This window comes from Lycium barbarum, chromosome 11 (genome assembly GCF_019175385.1).
Source record: "Lycium barbarum isolate Lr01 chromosome 11, ASM1917538v2, whole genome shotgun sequence".
Taxonomy (NCBI): Eukaryota; Viridiplantae; Streptophyta; class Magnoliopsida; order Solanales; family Solanaceae; genus Lycium; species Lycium barbarum.
This window is the reverse complement of record NC_083347.1, coordinates 2,135,673-2,159,843: the sequence shown is the minus strand read 5'-3', so window position 1 is coordinate 2,159,843 and position 24,171 is coordinate 2,135,673. Positions and strand designations below refer to the sequence as shown.

The 24,171-nt window shown below is 36.8% G+C and overlaps 2 protein-coding genes and 2 long non-coding RNA genes across 4 annotated transcripts; 3 read left to right on the top strand and 1 right to left on the bottom strand.

The window, feature by feature from the left end:
- The first annotated feature begins 88 nt into the window (after window positions 1-88).
- LOC132619055 (F-box protein At5g49610-like) lies at window positions 89-2,183 on the top strand. Its single transcript, XM_060334032.1, has 2 exons — window positions 89-174; window positions 975-2,183. Exon 2 carries the CDS (start codon window positions 981-983, stop codon window positions 2,148-2,150), a length of 1,170 nt encoding a protein of 389 aa, XP_060190015.1. The 5' UTR covers window positions 89-174; window positions 975-980; the 3' UTR covers window positions 2,151-2,183.
- A 10,344-nt stretch (window positions 2,184-12,527) lies between these two features.
- LOC132617485 (uncharacterized) lies at window positions 12,528-14,162 on the bottom strand. The gene has a single exon (XM_060332490.1). The coding sequence runs from the start codon at window positions 14,160-14,162 to the stop codon at window positions 12,528-12,530; it is 1,635 nt and encodes a 544-aa protein (XP_060188473.1).
- A 1,099-nt stretch (window positions 14,163-15,261) lies between these two features.
- Window positions 15,262-18,236, top strand: LOC132618015 (uncharacterized). The gene is made up of 3 exons (XR_009573916.1): window positions 15,262-15,630; window positions 16,504-16,554; window positions 17,947-18,236. It is a non-coding gene; the product is annotated as an uncharacterized LOC132618015 (long non-coding RNA).
- Window positions 18,237-20,427: 2,191 nt separating this feature from the next.
- On the top strand, window positions 20,428-23,403 carry LOC132618018 (uncharacterized). Its single transcript, XR_009573918.1, has 3 exons — window positions 20,428-20,796; window positions 21,670-21,720; window positions 23,114-23,403. It is a non-coding gene; the product is annotated as an uncharacterized LOC132618018 (long non-coding RNA).
- Window positions 23,404-24,171: the final 768 nt, after the last annotated feature.

Genomic DNA, 24,171 nt, shown 5'->3' with positions numbered 1-24,171 from the left:
TAAAAGTAATTTTTGATGAAAAAATTGTAACGGATTTAGTTACTATAAAAAGGAGTATTAATAGTTTAATAAAACCCTAACTTGAGTGTCCCTATATACTTTTCACCGACCACAAGCACAACACTATATGATTATCAAGCTCTCATCTCTGTTCTCAATCTATAAATTACCGAGGTTAGCATATTTTTTGCCTTTTACCCTCCATATATTAGTTTACTCATTGTTTGTTTAATTTTTACTTTCTACTAGTACTACTTTCATGCTTTTGAAGTTACGTAAGAGATGCATTGATGTTTTTAATTAATTAGTATGAAATCCATCCAATTCTCAAGATTTCCAGGAAAAAAAGAACTAAGTAGAGATGCATTGACATTATTCTCTATTTTTTCCTTAACTTGGATCAACTTCCACGACTATTCTAGTGCCTATGGACAGGGGCGGAGCCAGCCCTTTGGGTGTGGGTTCGGCCGAACCTAGTATCTTTTGTCCGAATCATATATTTGTATTAAATTTTTTGTCAAATATTGACAAATAATTAATTACAAACCCAGTAACTTTAAAGAATTAGAACCCCGAACCCACAAGCGTAGAATCCTGGCTCCGCCTCTGCCTATGGATTCTAAATTTCAAATTTATGAATTCTGAATTCTAAGTCGGGACATATACTGGTCAGGGATAGATTATTTACACTATTAAGCGGATTTCTTAACATAGATACCGTGGGCCAAATAAAGCTACAATATGTCGAACTTCAATGGTAGATCCATCACTGAATGCATGAACTTATATATTTCTTAATTAGTATGTTACATAAATTGATCTTTTGCAGATTATGAAGAAATTGAGGAAACTAAATAACAAGCTTGACAAGGTAACTCAGCTCACCTAAACTTTAATAGATAAAAAGAAATCATCTAGCTAGCCAATGACCTCAGTTCCTTCTCAAGTTGTTGAAATTCCGTTTTGATTTGCAGATTGTCATGGAGCTGTCTGTAAAGACGGTAATTGATATATTGCGTCGGTTGCCTTCGAAATCCCTTGCGAGGTTTAAATGTGTGTCTAGGAGTTGGGCACTACATGTATCTGACTGCCGTTCTCCGAGATTGTGTACTCGTACAATTGGATTCTTTTACCAAGCTATACGTACACACGCCCAAATTCATTTTCTCTTCACTTCACCGGAGATGGTTAAAGAAAATTTCGACGAGTCTGTAAATTTTCTACATGGTTGTCGCCTATACATTATTGCATCATCAATGGGATTTCTCCTTTGCTGTGAGCAAGAAATATATCAACGACATTACTATGTTTATAATCCTGTCACAAGGCAATACTTTGCCCTCCCAGAAGTAAAAACATGCACTAACCATGTCGAGGTTGGGATAAAAGTACAAACATGTGCTAAGTATGTTGCGATTGGGTTTAATTGCAAGTTGGATGACCCAATTAGTAAGGATGTTATCTCGTTCACGATAGTTCGTTATAAGGTGCCTGCTGAATCAACGGTAACAATTGAAAGTTTCTCTTCTCAAACTAATGCATGGACTGAAATAACCCTTGCACTTGAAAATCCTCTTGATTTTCAGCCCTCCTTTTACCACCCTTCAAAGTGGCCAAAATCAGGAGGCGCTATCGAAGGAGTATTCTATTGGCTTGACTTTGAACCTCGAATCAACCTATACGATTCTGTGAATATGTGTTTTTGGTCTCTGGACTTACCTGATAGGCTCGACTATTTACATATGAGATCTCTAGGTGTATCAGGGGGAATTCTCTGTTTTGCAAGTATGTGTTGTGGACTCACGGTTTGGCAGCTGAAGAGCAATATACGGGACAGGACAGCGCTATGGGACATGAAGTACACTAATTTATGTGTTTTTGAAGCCTTTAACACTTGTCCGGAGACCTTAGGACTTCTTCATCGCTGTGGGCTAGGACATAGAATAAATTATAATTTTGATCGTGATATGGTATTTCACCCTTATGAACCACAAATTCTTATTGTTCTTAATATAAAAGAATATGGTAAGTTTCTGATGTGCTACGACATGGACAATTCTTCTGCAAAGTTAGTATGTAACTTTGGCAATCGCAAAACATACACCAATATATTTCCTTATGAGTGGCAAGAATGGCCACTTCTTCTTTAGGCATCTTGCTGTTTTTGAATTATTATTGGTATGTCAATGAGCTCTTACATTTTCTCATATGTACTTGTTTAACAAGATAACATGAGTTGATTTCATGTTGGTTAAGAACACATATTTGATCCATTAACAGCTTCTATTTGATCATTGGGACTTCTACATCTGAGATCTACTTATATCGCAAGTATGCATTTCACCCTGTTGAATTGCACATTATTTATTTGAATATAGATGGCAGGTTGTTTATCTCGTACGACATGGACAATTCTTATGTAGAGTTAGTGTGTGATTTTGGCAACCACAAAACATTCAATTTCTTCTCTTATGAGTGGCAAGAATGGCCACGTTCTCTTTAAACTTTTTATGTAATCATATCAGAGGTGAATTAGGAGTTTTAGTTTAGTGGCTGAGCTTTTAGATAGTTCTCAAATGTACTCGTTTAACAAGATAAACAGTTAAATTTTATGTTGGTTAAGAACAATGTTGTCTAGTCTATTTGTAGAAGTCAAGAAGCTGGAACAGTTTCCTGTCAAATCTTCCTTGGTTTCTTGCCTAGTCTTGTTTGTCCGCTTATAAAACTTTATTATTGGCATTTCTGCTGGTTGTCCCTTTCTGGGATAGTTGTTTAGTAAATAACCTAAGGGGTCGTTTGGTTGAAGGTTGTCCCTTTCTGGGATAGTTGTTTAGTAAATAACCTAAGGGGTCGTTTGGTTGAAGATATAAGCTGAGTTATCCCAGTACTAATTTTTGTACTATATTTGATACAACGTATAAATTGTATCAAATATAATACAAAAATTAGAGCCCGTTTGGATTGGCTTATAAGTTGGCTTATAAGCTGTTTTCAGCTTTTTTGAGTGTTTGGCTGGCCAGCTTAAAGTCATTTTATGCTTAAAATAAGCTCAAAAAAATAATTGAACCCATTTGACTTAGTTTATCTAAAGCAGCTTATAAGCTGAAAACAACTTATAAGCCAAAAAAAATAAGTTGGACTACCCCAACTTATTTTTTTCAGCTTATAAGCTGCAAACAGCTTTAAGCTGTAAGCCAATCCAAACGGGCTCTTAGTACTGGGATAACCCAACTTATACCTTCTTATCCCACTTATACTGGGATTATTTTATACCATTTTTTTAGATGGTATAAAATAGTCCCAATAGATGGGATAAATTAGTCCCGGGATTATAATCCCTGGAGTATTTCGACTATCTACCAAACGACCCCTAAGAGTTTGTTTGTTGCTGCTGCTACGTCGTCATCTTCAACCCTCGTGCTTTCGTAACTTTTCAAAATGACTAAGAGGACCAAGAAGACCGGTATTGTCAGGAAGTACGGTATCTTTTGAGGAGGCAGATTAAGAAGATGGAGGTCAATCAGCACAGATGCACTGAAGAGGAAGGCTGTTGGTATTTATGGCTGCAAAGTTTAGTAAATAACCTCTTTTTTTATTTTTATTGTAACTTATGGTACCTTTTAGATACAATCTAAAGAACTCTTTTAGCAAGTTGAAAATCTTATGAGAAAACGTTAGAGACCACAATTTAAAATTTTATAAGTTATTCTTTGTAAGGTATGTTGCCCAAGATATGAACAAACATTTGATCTGAATCCAACGTTGTCTAGAAGAATAATTTCTCAAAGGCTATATTTGTACAATTTTTCAAAATAGTGACAAATTCTAAATGATAAATCAACCCAATGTTCAGTGGTAGAGGAAGGATTAGTCAGTTTAATTCCCACGCTTTTCTGTATAGCTAGTTTGGATAAACACATTATTCTAGAAATAGTAAATACTTATTTGTATTTGATATTTATATGAAACGAAGTAATTTAACCTTAGCAATTAAAATTAAAGTAGAAATATATTTTACTTAATCATAGTCCAATGATAAATATGTGTATACAAGAGGCGTGTCTTGTATTTACTGTTTTGATGTAAATATCGTGTGTGAGAAATTTTTTAGAGTATGTGCTTCTACTCACACCCGATAACAATAATTGAAAAGGGTAGCCCGTTTTACGTAGCATCTAGATCCACACATGATCCTGGAAAGGCTGTACTCAAAAGGGAGGTAACACAATCAGGCTAGCCTATAACAAACAATAGGGATTAATTTCACAGTTCGAACACGTGAAATTTAACTAGTTTGAATTGGTCAGGCTACCATCATTTGTCTAGATAACTTCTATTATGACGGTTTCTTACATCGCACGACATATAATTTGAACTCTAATTTCACATGACAATAATATTGGACTTCTAATGTCTCAAGTTTAATCATAATTAAGTCATAACTACTAGTTGTGACATGATAAATTTTCAAATCCTCATTCCTGTCGATAACTATTTAAATGGAGCATATATGGAGTATTTACTGTATGCAGTACTATGTTTACATAAACTTTTTAACTCGTAACCTACCTTCCTCTTTCTAAAAAAAATAAAAAATCGATGAATCTGTAAATTTTCTACGCGGTTGTTGCCTATACATTATTGCATCACCTATGGGATTTCTCCTTTGCTGTGAGCAAGAAATATGTCAACGACATTACTATGTTTATAATCCGGCCACAAGGCAATACTTTGCCCTCCCAGAAGTACTAACATTTACTAAGCATGTCGTGGTTGGGATAAATATAAAAACATGTGCTAAGTATGTGGCGATTGGGTATAATTGCAAGTTGGATGATCCAATTAATAAGGATGTTATCTCGTTCACGATAGTCCGTTATAAGGTGTCTGCAGAATCAACGGTAACAATTGAAAGTTTCTCTTCTCAAACTAATGCATGGACTGAAATAACCCCCGCACTTGAAATTCCTCTTGATTTTCATCCCTCCATTTACCACCCTTCAGAGTGGCCAAAATCAGGAGGCGCTATTAACGGAGTATTCTATCGGCTTGACTTTCAACGTCGAATCAACCTATACGATAGTCTGAATATGTGTTTCTGGTCTCTAGACTTACCTGATACGCTCAACTATTTCTATATGAGATCTCTAGGTGTCTCAGGGGGAATTCTCGGTTATGCAACTATGAGTCGGGGGCTTATTGTTTGGCACCTGAAGAGCAATACAGGACGAGACATCGCGATGGAGCAGGAAGTACACTAAATTAATAGTTTTTAAAGCTTTCAACACTTGTCAGGAGACCTTGGGACTTCTTCATCGCGGTGGGATAAAAGGTGGGGTAAATTATTATTTTGAATGTGATATGGTATTTCACCCTTCTAATCCACAAATTCTCAATATTGTTCTTAATATAAAAGATATGGTAAGTTTCTGATGTGTTACGACATGGACAATTCTTCTGCAAAGTTAGTGTGTAGTTTTGGCTATCACAAAACATACACCAATATATTTCCTTATGAGTGGCAAGAATGGCCACTTCTTCTTTAGGCATCCTGTATTTGAAGGATTGGTGGTACTGTCAAGGAGTTCTTGTGTTTTTCTCATATGTATTTGTTTTAACAAGATAAGCATGAGTTGATTTTATGTTGGTTAAGAACATTATATTGTTGCCTTATCTACTAATTAATTAATTTATTAATGTCATTGTGCCTTTTCTTAATGTCATCGTGCCTTTTCTTTTTTGAACACTAAAGGCAAAGATCTGTTTGTAAGGTAATCTTAGTAGTTCAGTTGATTGACTATCCGAATTTTGACCTTGTTGGTGAGGGTTCGATTCTCCACCTTGTAATCCCCTCCCTCATTTCCCCTTCCGTTACCCACGGTTTGTTTAAAGAAAAAGAGAGAGAGAGATAGAGACCTGAGTGTAGGTTGCTCTTTATAATGTTTAATTATGTTGCTTGTAGGGAAAAACACATAAACAACCACCTAAATGTGTCCACACTTTTCACTTAGACACTTTAACTGAGAGTGCGACCTATTGGACACCTTATGTTGGCAAAAATGTGTCTATTGAACACAAATTACTGACATGTCATATTATTTGTCTGTCACCCGAACATAAGGCGTGAAGTCGGGAAAATTCAACGTTTTGGCCAAAAAACCAGTTCTGGCCTACTTATTCTCTACCTTAGCACCATGGCCAGCACATGTTCTACTAACATAAAATGTTCAATATATAGGTCATACTTTTAATTAACGTGTCTAAGTGAAAATATTGTACTAGTTCAAAAGGCCGCCAGCCTCTTATGTATTCCGCGTTAATAGCATATTGAACCTTTCATATTTGAAGTACATAAACTGGTTTTCCTGGCAAAATGAACTGTAAAATCGTTGGATATGTAACAGTATTTTTCAACAATTGAAAATTTGGAACGATACATCTTTTACTTATGTTATAAATTTCAATACTTGAGTTTTTACTCTTTAAATGCACGGCAACTTTTTTTACATGAAACGGATGGAACTGTTGTTGTTCATGTGACATGCTTCTTCATCAACATTGCTATAAACGTGCCAAACAAAAGCAAATAGTTATCCGATGAAGAAATTGCCGAGACAATGCCACATATAAAGGTTAGGACATGTTATTTGAATAGCTTTTCTCCTTGTAAGATAGATGATTTGGTGATATAAATTTATAGCTATCCGAATTATTATAGTAGGATTTTAATTGATAATTTCTTTAAACAGAAACACCGTACAGAAATTTTCAGCGGGATTGTTTTAGAATCACGGATTACAGAGTATAAAAATGAAGAAAACTTCTAAGATAGAAGCTTTAAAATAAATGTTGATGAAAAAATAATGACGGATTTACTTAAATTAGTTAACTAATTGTCTGTTTGATATTTGCTTACTACCAGTATTACTGTCTTGTTTTGAAGTTTTTGTGGAGATGCATTTTCCATAAATTTTCGACATGATTGCCGCCTATATCTTATGGCATTATGGCATGGACTTCTTTGTGGAGAGCAAGAAATAAATCATCGACATTACTACGTTATAATCCGGCCACAAGGCAATACTTAGCTCTCCGAAAACCACGGACGTGTATTAAACACGTGGAGATTGGGTTTGGTTGCAAGGCCATTGATGGTGTGATCACGTTCACGATAGTTCGATATGAGGTAAGCCTGTCAAGTGGGCCGGCCCGGCCCGGTAAACCCGGCCCACCACCATCCCGACCCTGACCCACTAAGAGGTGTAAGGGGCTGAACTTGAACACCACAAGTTTAAAAGTCTTCTCTTCTTTCTTAAATTTCGTGTCCAGTCAAATAGACATGTCAACATCTACATAAATAATTTAAAATAAAACTTAAAACTTAAATTGATAACATTACAAATTCAATACCTACAAACTTGAACGGCGAACTATTGCAAATCAAAAGTTCAAAACATACAAATTAAACGGCTAACATCGATGGACAAATTTAAAGAAGAGATAAACTTCAAAGTTCAATTTCGTGCCTTTTCACAAGTGTTTACGCAACACACCGGTACCCCCCTCCACCCCCACCCCCCTAATAGGCTAATACCCGACGCTCCGGACTTGTGGAGATATATGCCACCACAATGTTGACATTTAACATGTTCCTCATTTATTCGCTCAAAATGCATCCACACCGCACTTGAAGTTGATTTTCGAACTCGAGGAGAAGGTGGAGGTAAAGTAATGTACACTAATTGAATGGCAAATTTAGATAAAGAGAGAATTGTGGAAGAATTGTGTGAAAATGAAGAAGAATGGAGGTGTATTTATAGTTTGAAAATATGAGAAAAGTGCAGTTATTCATAAATCTAGGGGTTCAAATAAAATTAACAACGACTAGTTTTTTAAATTTATAACGGCTAGCTTTTCGAATTTGACAACAACTAAACTTTTTTTAATTTAGCAATTTTATCATTAGTTGTAAATATTAATTTTATTATTAGTAGTAAATGTAAATGTCTTTCTGTATTAGAACTTAAAAAAAATAAAAAAAATCCCGGCTCACTAACTATAACCCGGCCCGGCCTGATTAACTCGGGATGTAGCCCCTATCCGGGTAGGGCTGGGCCGGACACCCTTTTCCCTCTCTAAGTCCGGCCCTTTAACTTACGGCCCTTCCCGGCCCCGACCTAGCCTCTTGTGGCTCACGTTTAAATGGCCCGGCCCGACCCACTTGATAGCCTTAACTTGAGGTAGCAAATTAAGAATGTAAATTATAGAATGAGAAATGAAAAAAGTTACCTCTTTAATTTGGCTGACTCTCCTTTCGTTATTTGTTCCTCTTGCTTATCCTAAAGAATCAGAGGGTGACAGATTATATACAAGAGGAATGATCCGTCGGTTTCAATTTTTGTGAACCTTTTCGGAGTATGAGGATCAAACTTTATAATTTTGACCGTTACTTTTAATATATATTTTTTAAGTTTGTAACAACAAAATTTATATATTTAGAAACTGCATAAAAAGTACTATAAGTCATTGACAATTTATAATCAAATAATTTCGAAAACATGTAAAAAAAAAAACAAACAAACAAAAAAAAGGTCAAAGAACTACCTCGTAGACTCCCCAAATAATAAAAGTTTCACGTAAATTGAAACAAAGGGAGTATATGTTTTTTAAGACAATCAAAATTCTTTAGTAATTTATTATCATAATAAAATCAAAAGTAATTGAGGAAAAGATGGCGAAGAGCATAATTGTTTCTTTGAAGAAGACTTCCACTGCAGCTAAGCTATTGTAGCTTTTGAGGAATAAGTTCATAAATTAAGGAAGAACTTTAAACTTTGAAAATATTATCATTGACTAAAACCATAGGCACAAGGCTTATATTATACTACCTGAAAAGAGAAACATGCGTTGTGAAACTTGTGAAATGCATGTGCATAACAGATGATAAAATTTGTTGTCACTATTTTATAGTTTATGGTGATTTGAGAATATTTTTCTTTTTCCAACAATACGAGTGTCAGTTGCGGAGTCAGAATTTTTACTAAGAGTTCAAAAATATTAAAAAGTATATACACGAAGAAGTCAAGAGCATTCAACATCTATTATATTAAAAGAAGACAGATTTGGGAAATTTTTTCTTTACTATTTCTGAATCTGTCAACTTGTATATATACATGTATCCTACTTGTAAATTAAAATGAAAAATAAATTGTTCCTATACACTTGTCTATCTATTATTTGTACACTTAGCTAACCAAAATAACAAACTTATATTCCTTCACATGACTAGCACGTGAAGGAAATTTCCCAGCAACTTCATTTTGTATCCAATTGGTTTCAATCAAATGGTTGAGATTACATTTGATAATATATGATCTGTGGCTGTGGTTTCTGCACGTGGCTTATGGACAAGGTTTTTATTAACTTAGATTCATTACATTAACTTAGTTTCAGTTGACCAAATCTCTTTCTTGTCCGAATAACCATTTCTCCATCTCGTTTTCTTTCTTCTTTATCTCGATCTGCTTCCATGGTGGTTAGATCTTCAATATCTCCCCTCAAATTGGAGGGTAGGGAAACAACCCCCAATTCGTTCAGTAGAAATCGATGGGAAACCCCAGATAAGGGTTTGGTGAACAAATCTGCGATTTGTTGCTTTGAAGGAACGAAAGATAAGGTGATTAGACCGGATACAAACTGCTGTCGCACAAAGTGACAATCTAACTCCACATGCTTCGTTCTTTCATGGAAGACGGGGTTTTTCGCGATGTGAATAGCCGCTTGGCTATCGGAGTGCACAGTGACCGGCAAGATAGGGGGAACTGAAAGATCTTCAAGAACCCTAACTAGCCAGGTAATCTCTGCTGTTACCCTTCGCATTGAACGATACTCTGCTTCTGCAGATGATAGTGAGACTGATGGTTGTTTCTTGGATTTCCAGGAAATAGGTGCTCCTCCTAGTGTGATGAAGAAACCACTGACTGATCGACGAGTATCACTGCAAGATGCCCAATCAGCATCGCAGAATGCAAGCAAATCAAAGGATGAATCAGAGGAAAGAAGAATTCCTTGGTCTGGATCATTCCTAAGGTATTTCAAAACTCGAATGGCTGCTAAAAGATGTGATTCCCGTGGTTGTTGCATGTATTGACTAAGAATTAGGACTGCAAAACATAGATCAGGCCTAGTATGAGTTAAATAGTTCAGCTTTCCCACCAAGTGTCTATAGAATGTGGGGTTAGGCAATAATGGACCATCGTGTGCATTGAGTTTAGAATAAGGATCAAGGGGGGAAGAAACCTTAGCACCTGAGCAATCAAATTCCTGTAAAAGATCTAAGGTGAATTTCCTTTGGTTTATGATAAAACCCTGTTTTTCCCGCAGTATTTCCATGCCTAGAAAATAGTGAATATCACCCAAATGCTTGACTCTGAATTTTGTGTGTAAAAATTCAGTGATGAGTTGAATCTCATCAAGATCATTTCCTGTAATTAGAATGTCATCCACATAGACAGCTATGATGGAAATTAGAGTGCCATTCTGTTTGAAAAACAATGAGTAGTCATTGAGAGAACTAGTATACCCTTTGAAAGTTAAAGCACCAGCCAACTTAGCATACCATTGTCTGGATGCCTGCTTCAATTCATACAATGATTTCCTCAATAAACAGACCAGTTTAGGATCAGGACAATCCATACCTGCAGGAAACTGCATGTAGACTTCTTCCTGCAGGTCCCCATGTAGAAAAGCATTACTCACATCAAGTTGATGTACTGCCCATCCTTTCTTGATAGCAACAGTTAAAAGACATCTAATTGTGGTCATCTTGACCACTGGTGAGAATGTCTCTGTGTAGTCCACTCCTTCCTGTTGAATATCCCCCCTTACCACCAATCTTGCCTTTAGTCTTTCTATTGTGCCATCTAATTTATGCTTGACTTTATAAACCCATTTGCTAGGTAGAGGCTTCTTTCCTGGGGGTAATGGAACAACATCCAGGTATGATTGATCTCAAGAGCATGCAACTCTTCCTGCATAGCTTTGGTCCATCCTGGATGTTGAGAGGCTTGAGCAAAAGAGTTAGGTTCAGTTATAGATGAGATTGAAAGAAATACATGTTGGTTTTGTAGGGATAGGGAACCAAAAGAGAAGGATGTAGGAGGGTTAGGATGAACAAAACAAGCACTAGTAAGGTCAGTTAGAATGACATGATTGCAGATATAATCATTCAGGTATCCAGACCTTTTAACAACTCTGCCTGATGTACTGCTTCTGATGGGGTTGGATACAGGTGGATCAGGGACAGGAATATCAGGAATAGAAAATGGTGAAGGTGATAGTGGGGAAATATTGGTTATTGTGTTGTCTAAGGTAGGCATAGGTTGTGTAGACTGAGTAGAAGAAGAAGATTCCTCAGTATGTAGGATAGGTGAGGAATTGGTTGGTGTATCTGTGGGATGTGTAGGTAAATTAGGGAGATGATAAACTGATTATGATGTAGTATGTTGTGGTACAGAGAAAATGGTAGAATGAGAGTTTAGACGAGGCAAATGGAAACTGTTGCTCAAAAAACTGAACATCTCTGGAAATAAAAATTCTTTTTGTGCTCAAATCCATTAATTTATAACCTTTCTGTCCTTGAGGATAACCTAAGAAAACACAAGCCATTGCCCTAGGCTCAAACTTTGTCCTGTGTTGTGCCAAGGTTGAAGCATAGCACAAACACCCAAAACACCTCAAATTGTCATATCTTGGTTTGTTGCCAAAGAGAATCTCGTAAGGAGTTTTTCCTTTTAGTACCCTGGAAGGAAACCTGTTAATGAGGTGTGTTGCTGTCAATATACATTCCCCCCAAAATGAATTGGGCAAGTGAGATTGAAACATCAGACCTCTAGCAATCTCTAGGAGATGTCTATGCTTTGTTTCCACTACACCATTCTGTTGTGGTGTTCCTACACATGATGTTTGATGTATTATTCCTTGAGACTTTAGAAAGAGAGCCTCTTGTGTCCTTTTTCCCAATTCTAGAGCATTATCAGACCTGATAACCTTCACTTTATTATTGAACTACCTCTCAATCATGATAAAAAAATCCTTTAGAACAGGAAAAGCATTGCATTTAGAACTTAGCAGAAAAGTCCAAGTCCCTCTACTGAAATCATCCACTATGGTAAGAAAATACTTATATCTATTATAAGTGCAAGTTTTATATGGACCCCATGTGTCAATATGAATTAGATCAAAGTTTCTTTTGGATTGAATTTGACTTAAAGGAAAAGGCAACCTAGTCTGCCTAGTTTTAGGACAGACATCACAAACATGTTGAAAATTTGAAGGAAAATGAATGAAAGAAAACTTTTTCATACTGAATAAGGAACATGTCCCAATCTTACATGCCATAGACCTATACTAGGAATTACATTTGCTGAAACTGGAAAAGAAACTGTTTGTGACTCAGAAATGGAATTTCTTCCTTCTTGACATGAAACTACATTTTCCTTGAAAGTGGTCTCAGACTTAGAACTATGCTACAACAAGTAGAGTCCTTCTCTTGCTTCACCAAAAGCTTGAGTGTTCCTCATTAAAGGGTCCTGTAATATGCATCCACTAAGAGTAAATAACACATCACACTTAAACTGAATGCATAACTTATGAACTGATATTAAGTTATATTTGAAATCTGGAACATGAAGGACATTTTTCAGAGTTATTTTAGGTAGAATAGAGACACTTCCTGCATGCGTCACAATGATCCTGAAAGAATTAGGCAAAGTGATGCTGATAGGAACATGAAGAGGAGACAAAGACACAAAAGATTTAGAATCAAAACACATGTGCTCTGAGGCACCTGAATCAATGATCCAGGTGCAAGTGTTAAAAACTGATAAACAAGTGCCTGAATACTTTAGAATTGTACCAGCAATTTCTCCTGCATTGAAACCACCATTTGGACTGTTTGAACTTCCTGCTTGTCCCATCTTTACTTCCTTAATAACTTGTTGCACCAATTCTGCATATTGATCCTTGCTCATGTATGGAACATGGTTATGTTGATTGCTGTATGAAGTATGGTTGTTCTGATTATTGTTGCATGCTTCCACCTTGGTGTTGTTAGCAAACTCAAATTCTTCCTCAGCAACTGCTCCATTTGCTTTCCCTTGATAGGATTTGGCTTTTGTAAACTCAAAGTCCTCAGGAAAACCATGAAGTCTGTAACAATCATCCTCTACATGACCTGTTTTCCCACAATATGTGCAGCTCACATTTGGGTTGTATTTTGCCTTTCTAGGCTTGTATTTTGGAAAGCCTTTGTTGTTCCTCTGTGTGTTGTTTCCAAGTTTATGATGTGTTTGATTTGGTGTTTTAAAAACTTGATTTCCATTCCTCTGATAACCCCTCCCTTGTGAAGTCACCATAAAAGAGGCAGGTTCAGTAGTATGATTAGCATTGGTATACATTTCTCTCTGATTTTCATCTTGCAAAAGTAAAGAGTATGCAAGATCTATACTGGGTAAAGGGTTCATCATAAGAATGTTTCCTCTTGCTTGTGTATGTATGTCATTTAATCCCATCAAAAATTGTATCAACCTCTGGTCCTCTAAGGATTTCATCAGGTTTGCCTTCCCTTCACACACACATGCACATGAACAAGAAATAACAACATTGAGTGCATCTAATTCATCCCACAATCTTTTTAGTTTGGTAAAATACCTAGCAATGTCAGTATTTCCTTGAACCAGAGTTGATAATTCTTTTTGTAGATGATAGAGTTTAGCCCCATTTGATTTGCCAAACCTCTGTTCTAGGCTGTCATAAAGTTCTTTCGCTGTTTTGTAGCTCATTACACTATCTGCAATCTCTTTTGATAGTGCATTTGAAATCCAACAAATGACCATATCATTTACACAGCTCCATTGTTCGTATTCTGCAGATTTCAGATCTGGAGCTTTACAAGCTCCATTGATGAAACCAAGTTTCCTTTTGGCTGATAATGCTAGTAGGACAGATCTTCTCCAACCTGAGTATCCTCTACCATCAAACACAGTGTTTACTAGTGCCATACAAGGTGAATCAGAGTTATTAAGGTGATATGGGTGGCTGTGGTCATAGGTGATTGCCTTGTCCACATTGCTTGACTGTGCAATTGGTGTTGTATCACCCATTTGGATTTACTGGGAGATTGAAGAAGATGATTTTGATGAATTGAGGAAGATGATTTTGATGAAGGTCTGGATCGAGCTTTCAAATCTGCTCTGATACCATAAAAGAAGACACAGATTTGGGAAATTGTTTCTTTACTATTTCTGAATCTGTCAACTTGTATATATACATGTATCCTACTTGTAAATTAAAATGAAAAATAAATTGTTCCTATACACTTGTCTATCTATTATTTGTACACTTAGCTAACCAAAATAACAAACTTATATTCCTTCACATGACTAGCACGTGAAGGAAATTTCCCACCAGCTTCATTTTGTATCCAGCTGGTTTCAATCAAATGGTTGAGATTACATTTGATAATATATGATCTGTGGCTGTGGTTTCTGCACGTGGCTTATGGACAAGGTTTTTATTAACTTAGATTCATTACATTAACTTGGTTTCAGTTGACCAAATCTCTTTCTTGTCCGAATAACCATTTCTCCGTCTTCTCCATCTCGTTTTCTTTCTTCTTTATCTCGATCTGCTTCCATGGTGGTTGGATCTTCAATATATATATATACATAAAAATAATATTATAACCTTATATATACAAACTCATGTAGTACAATTTTCAGAAGCCATATCCTCATGTCACATTTTTTTCCTAAGCTTTAATCACATAAATTTAAAGCTTATATGTGAACACTGCTAACTTGTCCTTGCCAAACAGTATATATGTTACCACAATATCTTGACGACTCTGCAACCAAATTCACGATCAATGGCGTATCCCTTACTACAATCCAACTTCATATTTTTTCCTTCTTTAATTTGGGAATTATGTGTTACATCCCGTATTTTTGAACGTCGGATTAATTGTAAGTTGAGGTGGGGCCCACACGTCAAGATTTTTTTTGGGACATGTGACAAATTATATGAATCACATATGTGAAGTTAAACACAACTCAAGAAGGACCCTTGGGCCAAATCAAAGTGGAAGTCCTCCAAACGAATATTTTTAAGAAAACGTTTTCGGGTGACCTGACTTTGGGGGGCAAAAACGGTATTATAAGTTTGGAATTTGGACAAATACCAAGAAATAGAAGTTGTAGATAATTGAATTATCTTTCCAACCATAGGTCGTGGGTTCCCAGGTGACGTCGGGACAAGGAGATATGGACGTTTTAATGCAGAAAGGTTAGTGGGCTAGGCCCAATCCGAGCCCAACCGGGTTAGGCCCATTACCCAAGTTTTTATAAGTGAAAATTTCGGCCTTCCTCCTCATTTTAAGACCTGTAACAACCAGAAAATTCTGGAAAGAGAGAGAGAGGAGCTTTGGAGAGAAGAAAAACTAATTTTGACCAAAATCCGAGCCCCGAATCCCGAAGCCCATGAAGGGAAAAGTGTTGTACGCTGCGTTGTCTTCAATTTGAGCTAAAAATCAACCAAGGAGGAGGGTGATAACGTGGTGGCTGAATTCTTAAGGTATGAATAAGGTTCCTTTTCATTGCTAACAAGTTTATTTAAAGTTTTAACGGATTAGAACGGGAAAATAGCGATATAAATTCGTCCGTTGGCATTGTGAATTATGGAATGAGATTTGAAGAGAATTTTGGATGAAAATAAATGTAGTTCACTTGTATAATGTGGAGGAAAAATGGTTTAAGATGGCATGAAAAATTATTGGAAAATGATTAAAGGAACTTATGTGATTTTAATGTAATTTTATGTAAATATGGAAATGAAGTTTTAAATGTGAATGGCTATGTTGGTTGGTGGATTTGGAGGGATGTAAGTCCATATTAGCATGAAAGGTTGGTTGTTAAGTTGTTATGGGAAGTTTTGTGATTTTATGGTAGATTTATGTAATTATGAAAATGGAATTGTTAAGGTATAAATTATGATTATGGTTGATGAAATTGGAAGATGGAAATATGTTATGAATATGTAGGTTGAAGATTTGAAGTTTTGGGTGAATTATGTTTTGGTGGAAAGTTTGTATATTTTGTATATCTTGTGAATATTTCGTAGAAATGATATGAAATATTTCCAAATTATATTGTGATGATCTAGATGATGAATGTGAAACCATTGAGGTTAGTTTGGAAATTGAAGTTGAAATGAAGGTTATGACATTATGTTGGGAAGATAGCTAGTTAAGTTATATTGTGTTTACAGTGATTGTTGTTGTTGTTTATGTTGTTGTTGGGTTGTTGTTGATTGTTTTGGCCGAGTTAAATTCTCGGGGATGCTATATGTATAGGGGAGATGCTGCCCAAATTTCTGTAGGCAATTATGAATAAAGATTGAATACTTAAAGATTGGAAATTGAGAATTGGTAAATGTGACCAATTGCAGATTTTGGGCGAAACGGGAATTGAATTTGGAAAGGCGTAAAGAGCATACAAGGTATGTAAAGCTATCCCGATTATTCTTTTGGCATGTCCTAGGTGTACTAGGATCGGATTCGAGCCTCGGAAAGTATTCTGCTCATCGGAATCCGCATTTGAAAATACCCCTTTTTCATTCAATGGAATTGAACCCTATAAGTATGCTTTATTGAAAGAATTGTGCAAACTTCCGCAAATTGTTTAGAAAATTATGGAATGTCCCCAGAATCTCCGTAGGTGACTTTATAAGCTTAAAATACGTAATTTGAGCCCACCGCTTCGTTTGTCCCGAGGTGGGCCCACTATTTCCGATTTTACCCTTTTAGTGGTTATAACTTGTCTTCGAGCGTTTTTTTTTAAAGAAATGTTTTTAACTACGCTTGTAATTACTAAATAAAACGTGTTTTAAATATTCCATTAAGTCTTGTAAAACTGTTTCGGAACTTGGAAACGAACTTAGAAAGATTATGCTTCTGTAATCCATTATGACATCCGAAATACACTCACTATGATTCTGTCCGATTTCATTATTTCGATTTGTCATCCGATAGGTCTTATTGAGTCTCTGGAAATATATGACATTCGTTTGAATTATTTTGATAAGCCCCATAATGCATTTTGAAACATGAAAATGATTACAAAAAGCTTATTTTGACATATGCTATTGGGATATCCGAAATGCATACACTATGATTACTGCTCCGCTTCTGTCATATGGTTTGTCATCTGAATTATGCTACTGAGTCTCCGTAAATGTGCTATATTTTATTTTGCATTAGTTTCTCACTACTCCATTCGTGGATGCCCCAATGTTTCCCACACTGAGCCCGGGCCAGGATATGTTGTCAAGCGTATTCCTCTGCATTGTTCGCCGTGCCTCGATGTGAGGGGGCAGGTATACATGTACATGGGTTGTGGAGTATGCTGTGCCATGTACACACTCTGATATGATATGATATGATATGATATGGCCATCTGATATGATATGTTATGTTACGGGGTTATCCCCTATTCTGCTCCTTATGTGTGGTGGCACCAGCGTCGGGGGGGTGGCCACGTTCTGTTTGCCGAGTCCCTTGGAAGGGGTCGGATATGATATGGTATATGTTTCTGTACACACTCCTCATGTTTCGAAAATATGCATTTGATACTTCGGATGTTACACTCACTTCTCTGTAAGCTCTGTTTCGGTTATGATCTTGTTCCATAATGGGACCAGGTACGACATATGTTTCCAGCGAATATTATTTATGCTATATGATCAGCATTTTGCTAATCTGGATATTCAGTTCATTTTCTGTATCTTCTGCTTCGATTATGACTTTGTTTACTACGTTCCGTGCTTTACATACTCAGTACATATTTCGTACTGACCCCCTTCCTTCGGGGGCTGCGTTTTCATGCCGCGCAGGTACAAACGACAGGTTTGCTGATCCGCCCGCTTAGGACTTTATTCTGCTATTTTGGAGCGCTCCTTTATCCGGAGCCCATATTTTGGTACATTCTTCTGCTATCGTATATATGTACATTATTCAGGGGTACGACGGGGCCCTGTCCCGTCTTATGATTCTGTTATGTTCTGTAGAGGTCTGTAGACATACTTGTGTGGGTTCTGTATATGTTTTGGATGATATGATCTGTGACAGCCTTATCGGCTTCCATGTACTATGTCGGTTCATTTATGATAATTACTAACGCCAATTGTTTTTTTTTCATTTAAAAATATTCTGCTGATATGCTAGTTTGGGTTATTGGGTACGTTTGGGTGTCCAGCATGGACACTAGTCGCGGCCTACGGAGTTGGGTCGTGACAAAAGTGGTATCAGAGCAGTTCGTCCTCGGAATGTCTACAGACCGTGTCTAGTAGAGTCTTGTTTATCGGTGTGTTGTGCACCACATCTATAAACAGGAGGCTACAGGGCATTTAGGGTGTTACCTTTCTTTGAATCTTAGATCGTGCGATAGAGCCAGCTGTAGGAAATGAATTCCTTTTTTTATTAACCCTTGATTTCAGCTGGAGGACGGTATCGACGTAAGACAGCGACTGATGATATTGGAAGCTGCACAGTACACAGGTAAGTAATGGTATGAAAGACGTATGCTGGGTAAGGTATTTGAAGTACGATTGAAACACAAGCTGAAGATTAAAAAGAAAAATAAACAGGAAAGTGTAGCAGGTGCCATTTGAGTTGGGCATGTGAGGTAAGCCTCGGCATCTTTGTACTCTTATTTGAAATTGTTAGCCCCGTGTAGCTATGATGCGATATGATATGATATGTATATACGTATATGTGTTGGCCCTGTGAGGCATGGTTGGTATTTCCTGTGTACAGGTTTTGGGATAGTAAGAAATACAGAGGAACCTCTGCCCAAACTTTTCTAGGAATATGAAGAGGAAAATGAGACATAAATTCTTAACATGTCTTGAAGGTCGATACCGATAGGGTAAATCTATTATGTTGGATTAAAAGTTTAAGAGATACCCTCCATGTCATTTGTAAGAAGCATTATCCTTGTTTGGAAAATTTTATCTCGAGAAAGCATATACGAGTAGCAAGTTCGCAATTTATTTAAATGAACCAGAAATATGTTCCAACCCCATTTTGCTTTAGCACAGCCCATGTGAAGGGCAAAAATATGTGGAAGGGCAAAAATGTCCAACGATCAAGTTTCCTCTAATTGAAAGAATACAAAGTGTATGACAAGCAGTCGGGAATTGAGTGGTTCGCTCACGACTCAAATATATAATATATATATATATATATACATGGAGGTAAATATTGAAGACGTACAGGGGGCAACACGGTAACTATATAGTCAGAAAAGTAAAAGAATTCTCGCTAGGTCGGGGTGGGACCCGCTACGAGAACGTTTTGAAAAGCTGTCAAGACCCCGACTTGTCTTAAATTACGTGACAAAGGACGTGCAGGGCAATTGGTGTAATTATAACGGCCTTAACGTGCCTAAATGCATTAAAGTTGTAAGGTTAAGCGTGCTAGGGCCAGAGCAATTCTGGGATGGGTGACCCCCTGGGAAGTAAACTAAAATTTTCACAAGTATAGGAATAAGGGACGAATGGGAAATTTTAGGTAACTTAAAGGAAATTAGGATATGCGGAGTGATTAGAAACACTCAAGAAGTCGGGTAGACTAAGACAAGATAAGCTGGTGAGGAAGAAGATAGCGCAATGCAGCTTGGGAATGAGAGTAAGTTTGAATAAGCGTTTGAGAATTGTTTTGTAAGAAAAATGGTAGTAAATGTGTATTTGTACACATGACACCCCATTCATGATTGTACCGACCAACAGGTGGACCTCAGCAGCCAGTGTCGCGAGGTACGAAAGACATTAACCGAACAGAATTTGAGAGACAAAGCGAAAGACATGGTACAGATATTATAAGTAAACTGACACTAGTTCCGTCGCCAGCTAAGGCCGGGACGTTCCAGCACAACGATGTTCGGAAATAGAAAAAAAAAAAGGGGCGAGTACGTAAAAGGGGGACAGTAATAGTAACGTTTGGGAAATTTTGAAGGAAAGAAAGAGACCTCTCCGACGTATTATAATACCCCATAAGGCTAGTTGAACATTCGAGGACGAATGTTCTAAAGGGGGGGAGGATGTTACATCCCGTATTTTTGAACGTCGGATTAATTGTAAGTTGAGGTGGGGCCCACACGTCAAGATTTTTTTTGGGACATGTGACAAATTATATGAATCACATATGTGAAGTTAAACACAACTCAAGAAGGACCCTTGGGCCAAATCAAAGTGGAAGTCCTCCAAACGAATATTTTTAAGAAAACGTTTTCGGGTGACCTGACTTTGGGGGGCAAAAACGGTATTATAAGTTTGGAATTTGGACAAATACCAAGAAATAGAAGTTGTAGATAATTGAATTATCTTTCCAACCATAGGTCGTGGGTTCCCAGGTGACGTCGGGACAAGGAGATATGGACGTTTTAATGCAGAAAGGTTAGTGGGCTAGGCCCAATCCGAGCCCAACCGGGTTAGGCCCATTACCCAAGTTTTTATAAGTGAAAATTTCGGCCTTCCTCCTCATTTTAAGACCTGTAACAACCAGAAAATTCTGGAAAGAGAGAGAGAGGAGCTTTGGAGAGAAGAAAAACTAATTTTGACCAAAATCCGAGCCCCGAATCCCGAAGCCCATGAAGGGAAAAGTGTTGTACGCTGCGTTGTCTTCAATTTGAGCTAAAAATCAACCAAGGAGGAGGGTGATAACGTGGTGGCTGAATTCTTAAGGTATGAATAAGGTTCCTTTTCATTGCTAACAAGTTTATTTAAAGTTTTAACGGATTAGAACGGGAAAATAGCGATATAAATTCGTCCGTTGGCATTGTGAATTATGGAATGAGATTTGAAGAGAATTTTGGATGAAAATAAATGTAGTTCACTTGTATAATGTGGAGGAAAAATGGTTTAAGATGGCATGAAAAATTATTGGAAAATGATTAAAGGAACTTATGTGATTTTAATGTAATTTTATGTAAATATGGAAATGAAGTTTTAAATGTGAATGGCTATGTTGGTTGGTGGATTTGGAGGGATGTAAGTCCATATTAGCATGAAAGGTTGGTTGTTAAGTTGTTATGGGAAGTTTTGTGATTTTATGGTAGATTTATGTAATTATGAAAATGGAATTGTTAAGGTATAAATTATGATTATGGTTGATGAAATTGGAAGATGGAAATATGTTATGAATATGTAGGTTGAAGATTTGAAGTTTTGGGTGAATTATGTTTTGGTGGAAAGTTTGTATATTTTGTATATCTTGTGAATATTTCGTAGAAATGATATGAAATATTTCCAAATTATATTGTGATGATCTAGATGATGAATGTGAAACCATTGAGGTTAGTTTGGAAATTGAAGTTGAAATGAAGGTTATGACATTATGTTGGGAAGATAGCTAGTTAAGTTATATTGTGTTTACAGTGATTGTTGTTGTTGTTTATGTTGTTGTTGGGTTGTTGTTGATTGTTTTGGCCGAGTTAAATTCTCGGGGATGCTATATGTATAGGGGAGATGCTGCCCAAATTTCTGTAGGCAATTATGAATAAAGATTGAATACTTAAAGATTGGAAATTGAGAATTGGTAAATGTGACCAATTGCAGATTTTGGGCGAAACGGGAATTGAATTTGGAAAGGCGTAAAGAGCATACAAGGTATGTAAAGCTATCCCGATTATTCTTTTGGCATGTCCTAGGTGTACTAGGATCGGATTCGAGCCTCGGAAAGTATTCTGCTCATCGGAATCCGCATTTGAAAATACCCCTTTTTCATTCAATGGAATTGAACCCTATAAGTATGCTTTATTGAAAGAATTGTGCAAACTTCCGCAAATTGTTTAGAAAATTATGGAATGTCCCCAGAATCTCCGTAGGTGACTTTATAAGCTTAAAATACGTAATTTGAGCCCACCGCTTCGTTTGTCCCGAGGTGGGCCCACTATTTCCGATTTTACCCTTTTAGTGGTTATAACTTGTCTTCGAGCGTTTTTTTTTTAAAGAAATGTTTTTAACTACGCTTGTAATTACTAAATAAAACGTGTTTTAAATATTCCATTAAGTCTTGTAAAACTGTTTCGGAACTTGGAAACGAACTTAGAAAGATTATGCTTCTGTAATCCATTATGACATCCGAAATACACTCACTATGATTCTGTCCGATTTCATTATTTCGATTTGTCATCCGATAGGTCTTATTGAGTCTCTGGAAATATATGACATTCGTTTGAATTATTTTGATAAGCCCCATAATGCATTTTGAAACATGAAAATGATTACAAAAAGCTTATTTTGACATATGCTATTGGGATATCCGAAATGCATACACTATGATTACTGCTCCGCTTCTGTCATATGGTTTGTCATCTGAATTATGCTACTGAGTCTCCGTAAATGTGCTATATTTTATTTTGCATTAGTTTCTCACTACTCCATTCGTGGATGCCCCAATGTTTCCCACACTGAGCCCGGGCCAGGATATGTTGTCAAGCGTATTCCTCTGCATTGTTCGCCGTGCCTCGATGTGAGGGGGCAGGTATACATGTACATGGGTTGTGGAGTATGCTGTGCCATGTACACACTCTGATATGATATGATATGATATGATATGGCCATCTGATATGATATGTTATGTTACGGGGTTATCCCCTATTCTGCTCCTTATGTGTGGTGGCACCAGCGTCGGGGGGGTGGCCACGTTCTGTTTGCCGAGTCCCTTGGAAGGGGTCGGATATGATATGGTATATGTTTCTGTACACACTCCTCATGTTTCGAAAATATGCATTTGATACTTCGGATGTTACACTCACTTCTCTGTAAGCTCTGTTTCGGTTATGATCTTGTTCCATAATGGGACCAGGTACGACATATGTTTCCAGCGAATATTATTTATGCTATATGATCAGCATTTTGCTAATCTGGATATTCAGTTCATTTTCTGTATCTTCTGCTTCGATTATGACTTTGTTTACTACGTTCCGTGCTTTACATACTCAGTACATATTTCGTACTGACCCCCTTCCTTCGGGGGCTGCGTTTTCATGCCGCGCAGGTACAAACGACAGGTTTGCTGATCCGCCCGCTTAGGACTTTATTCTGCTATTTTGGAGCGCTCCTTTATCCGGAGCCCATATTTTGGTACATTCTTCTGCTATCGTATATATGTACATTATTCAGGGGTACGACGGGGCCCTGTCCCGTCTTATGATTCTGTTATGTTCTGTAGAGGTCTGTAGACATACTTGTGTGGGTTCTGTATATGTTTTGGATGATATGATCTGTGACAGCCTTATCGGCTTCCATGTACTATGTCGGTTCATTTATGATAATTACTAACGCCAATTGTTTTTTTTTCATTTAAAAATATTCTGCTGATATGCTAGTTTGGGTTATTGGGTACGTTTGGGTGTCCAGCATGGACACTAGTCGCGGCCTACGGAGTTGGGTCGTGACATTATGTTTGGCATGATATAAGTCTTCTGCATGCAAAATATTTTCTGCGATAATGTTAGTTTTTTCGTGAAAATTTTACTAGAAAATATTCTACGGTCTTTACTTTGTAAATGGAAATTATTTTTTGAAAAAATATATATGAGATCTAATAATATTAGCAAATCAAAGTGTGTTTTGAAGAAAATTTTGAGTGCTAAAGATTAATGAAAATGTCTAAGTGTCGGTTGGACTAACTAACATGAATTTAAAAGTTAAAATAATTTTACAGAGTTTCTATCCATAAGTTGTTGATTCTGTATTTTGAAAGGTTTGTTTCCTTTTAAGAAAACATACATATTAAAACAAGAAAACAGAATGATTTCGTATAACAAACGAAAATAGTTTGCCCACATATTGCTGTTTGTTATGCTATCAGTTATAATTAAGTATCAAGGCCAGTAACAGTTCCCGATAATTGAATCGTGACATATAAGTGTTGAAGGTAGGAGATCGATGAAAAGGGACTAATCATACCAGAACCACGGCGACTAGGACGATGTAGAAGTATGCGATCCATCTAAAATTTTTAGTTGTTAGAGATGACACACGTTAATTTATTTGATTATATTATCAACACGCCTTTTCGCGTGCGGCTCTGATTCGATTTGATAATGGTGG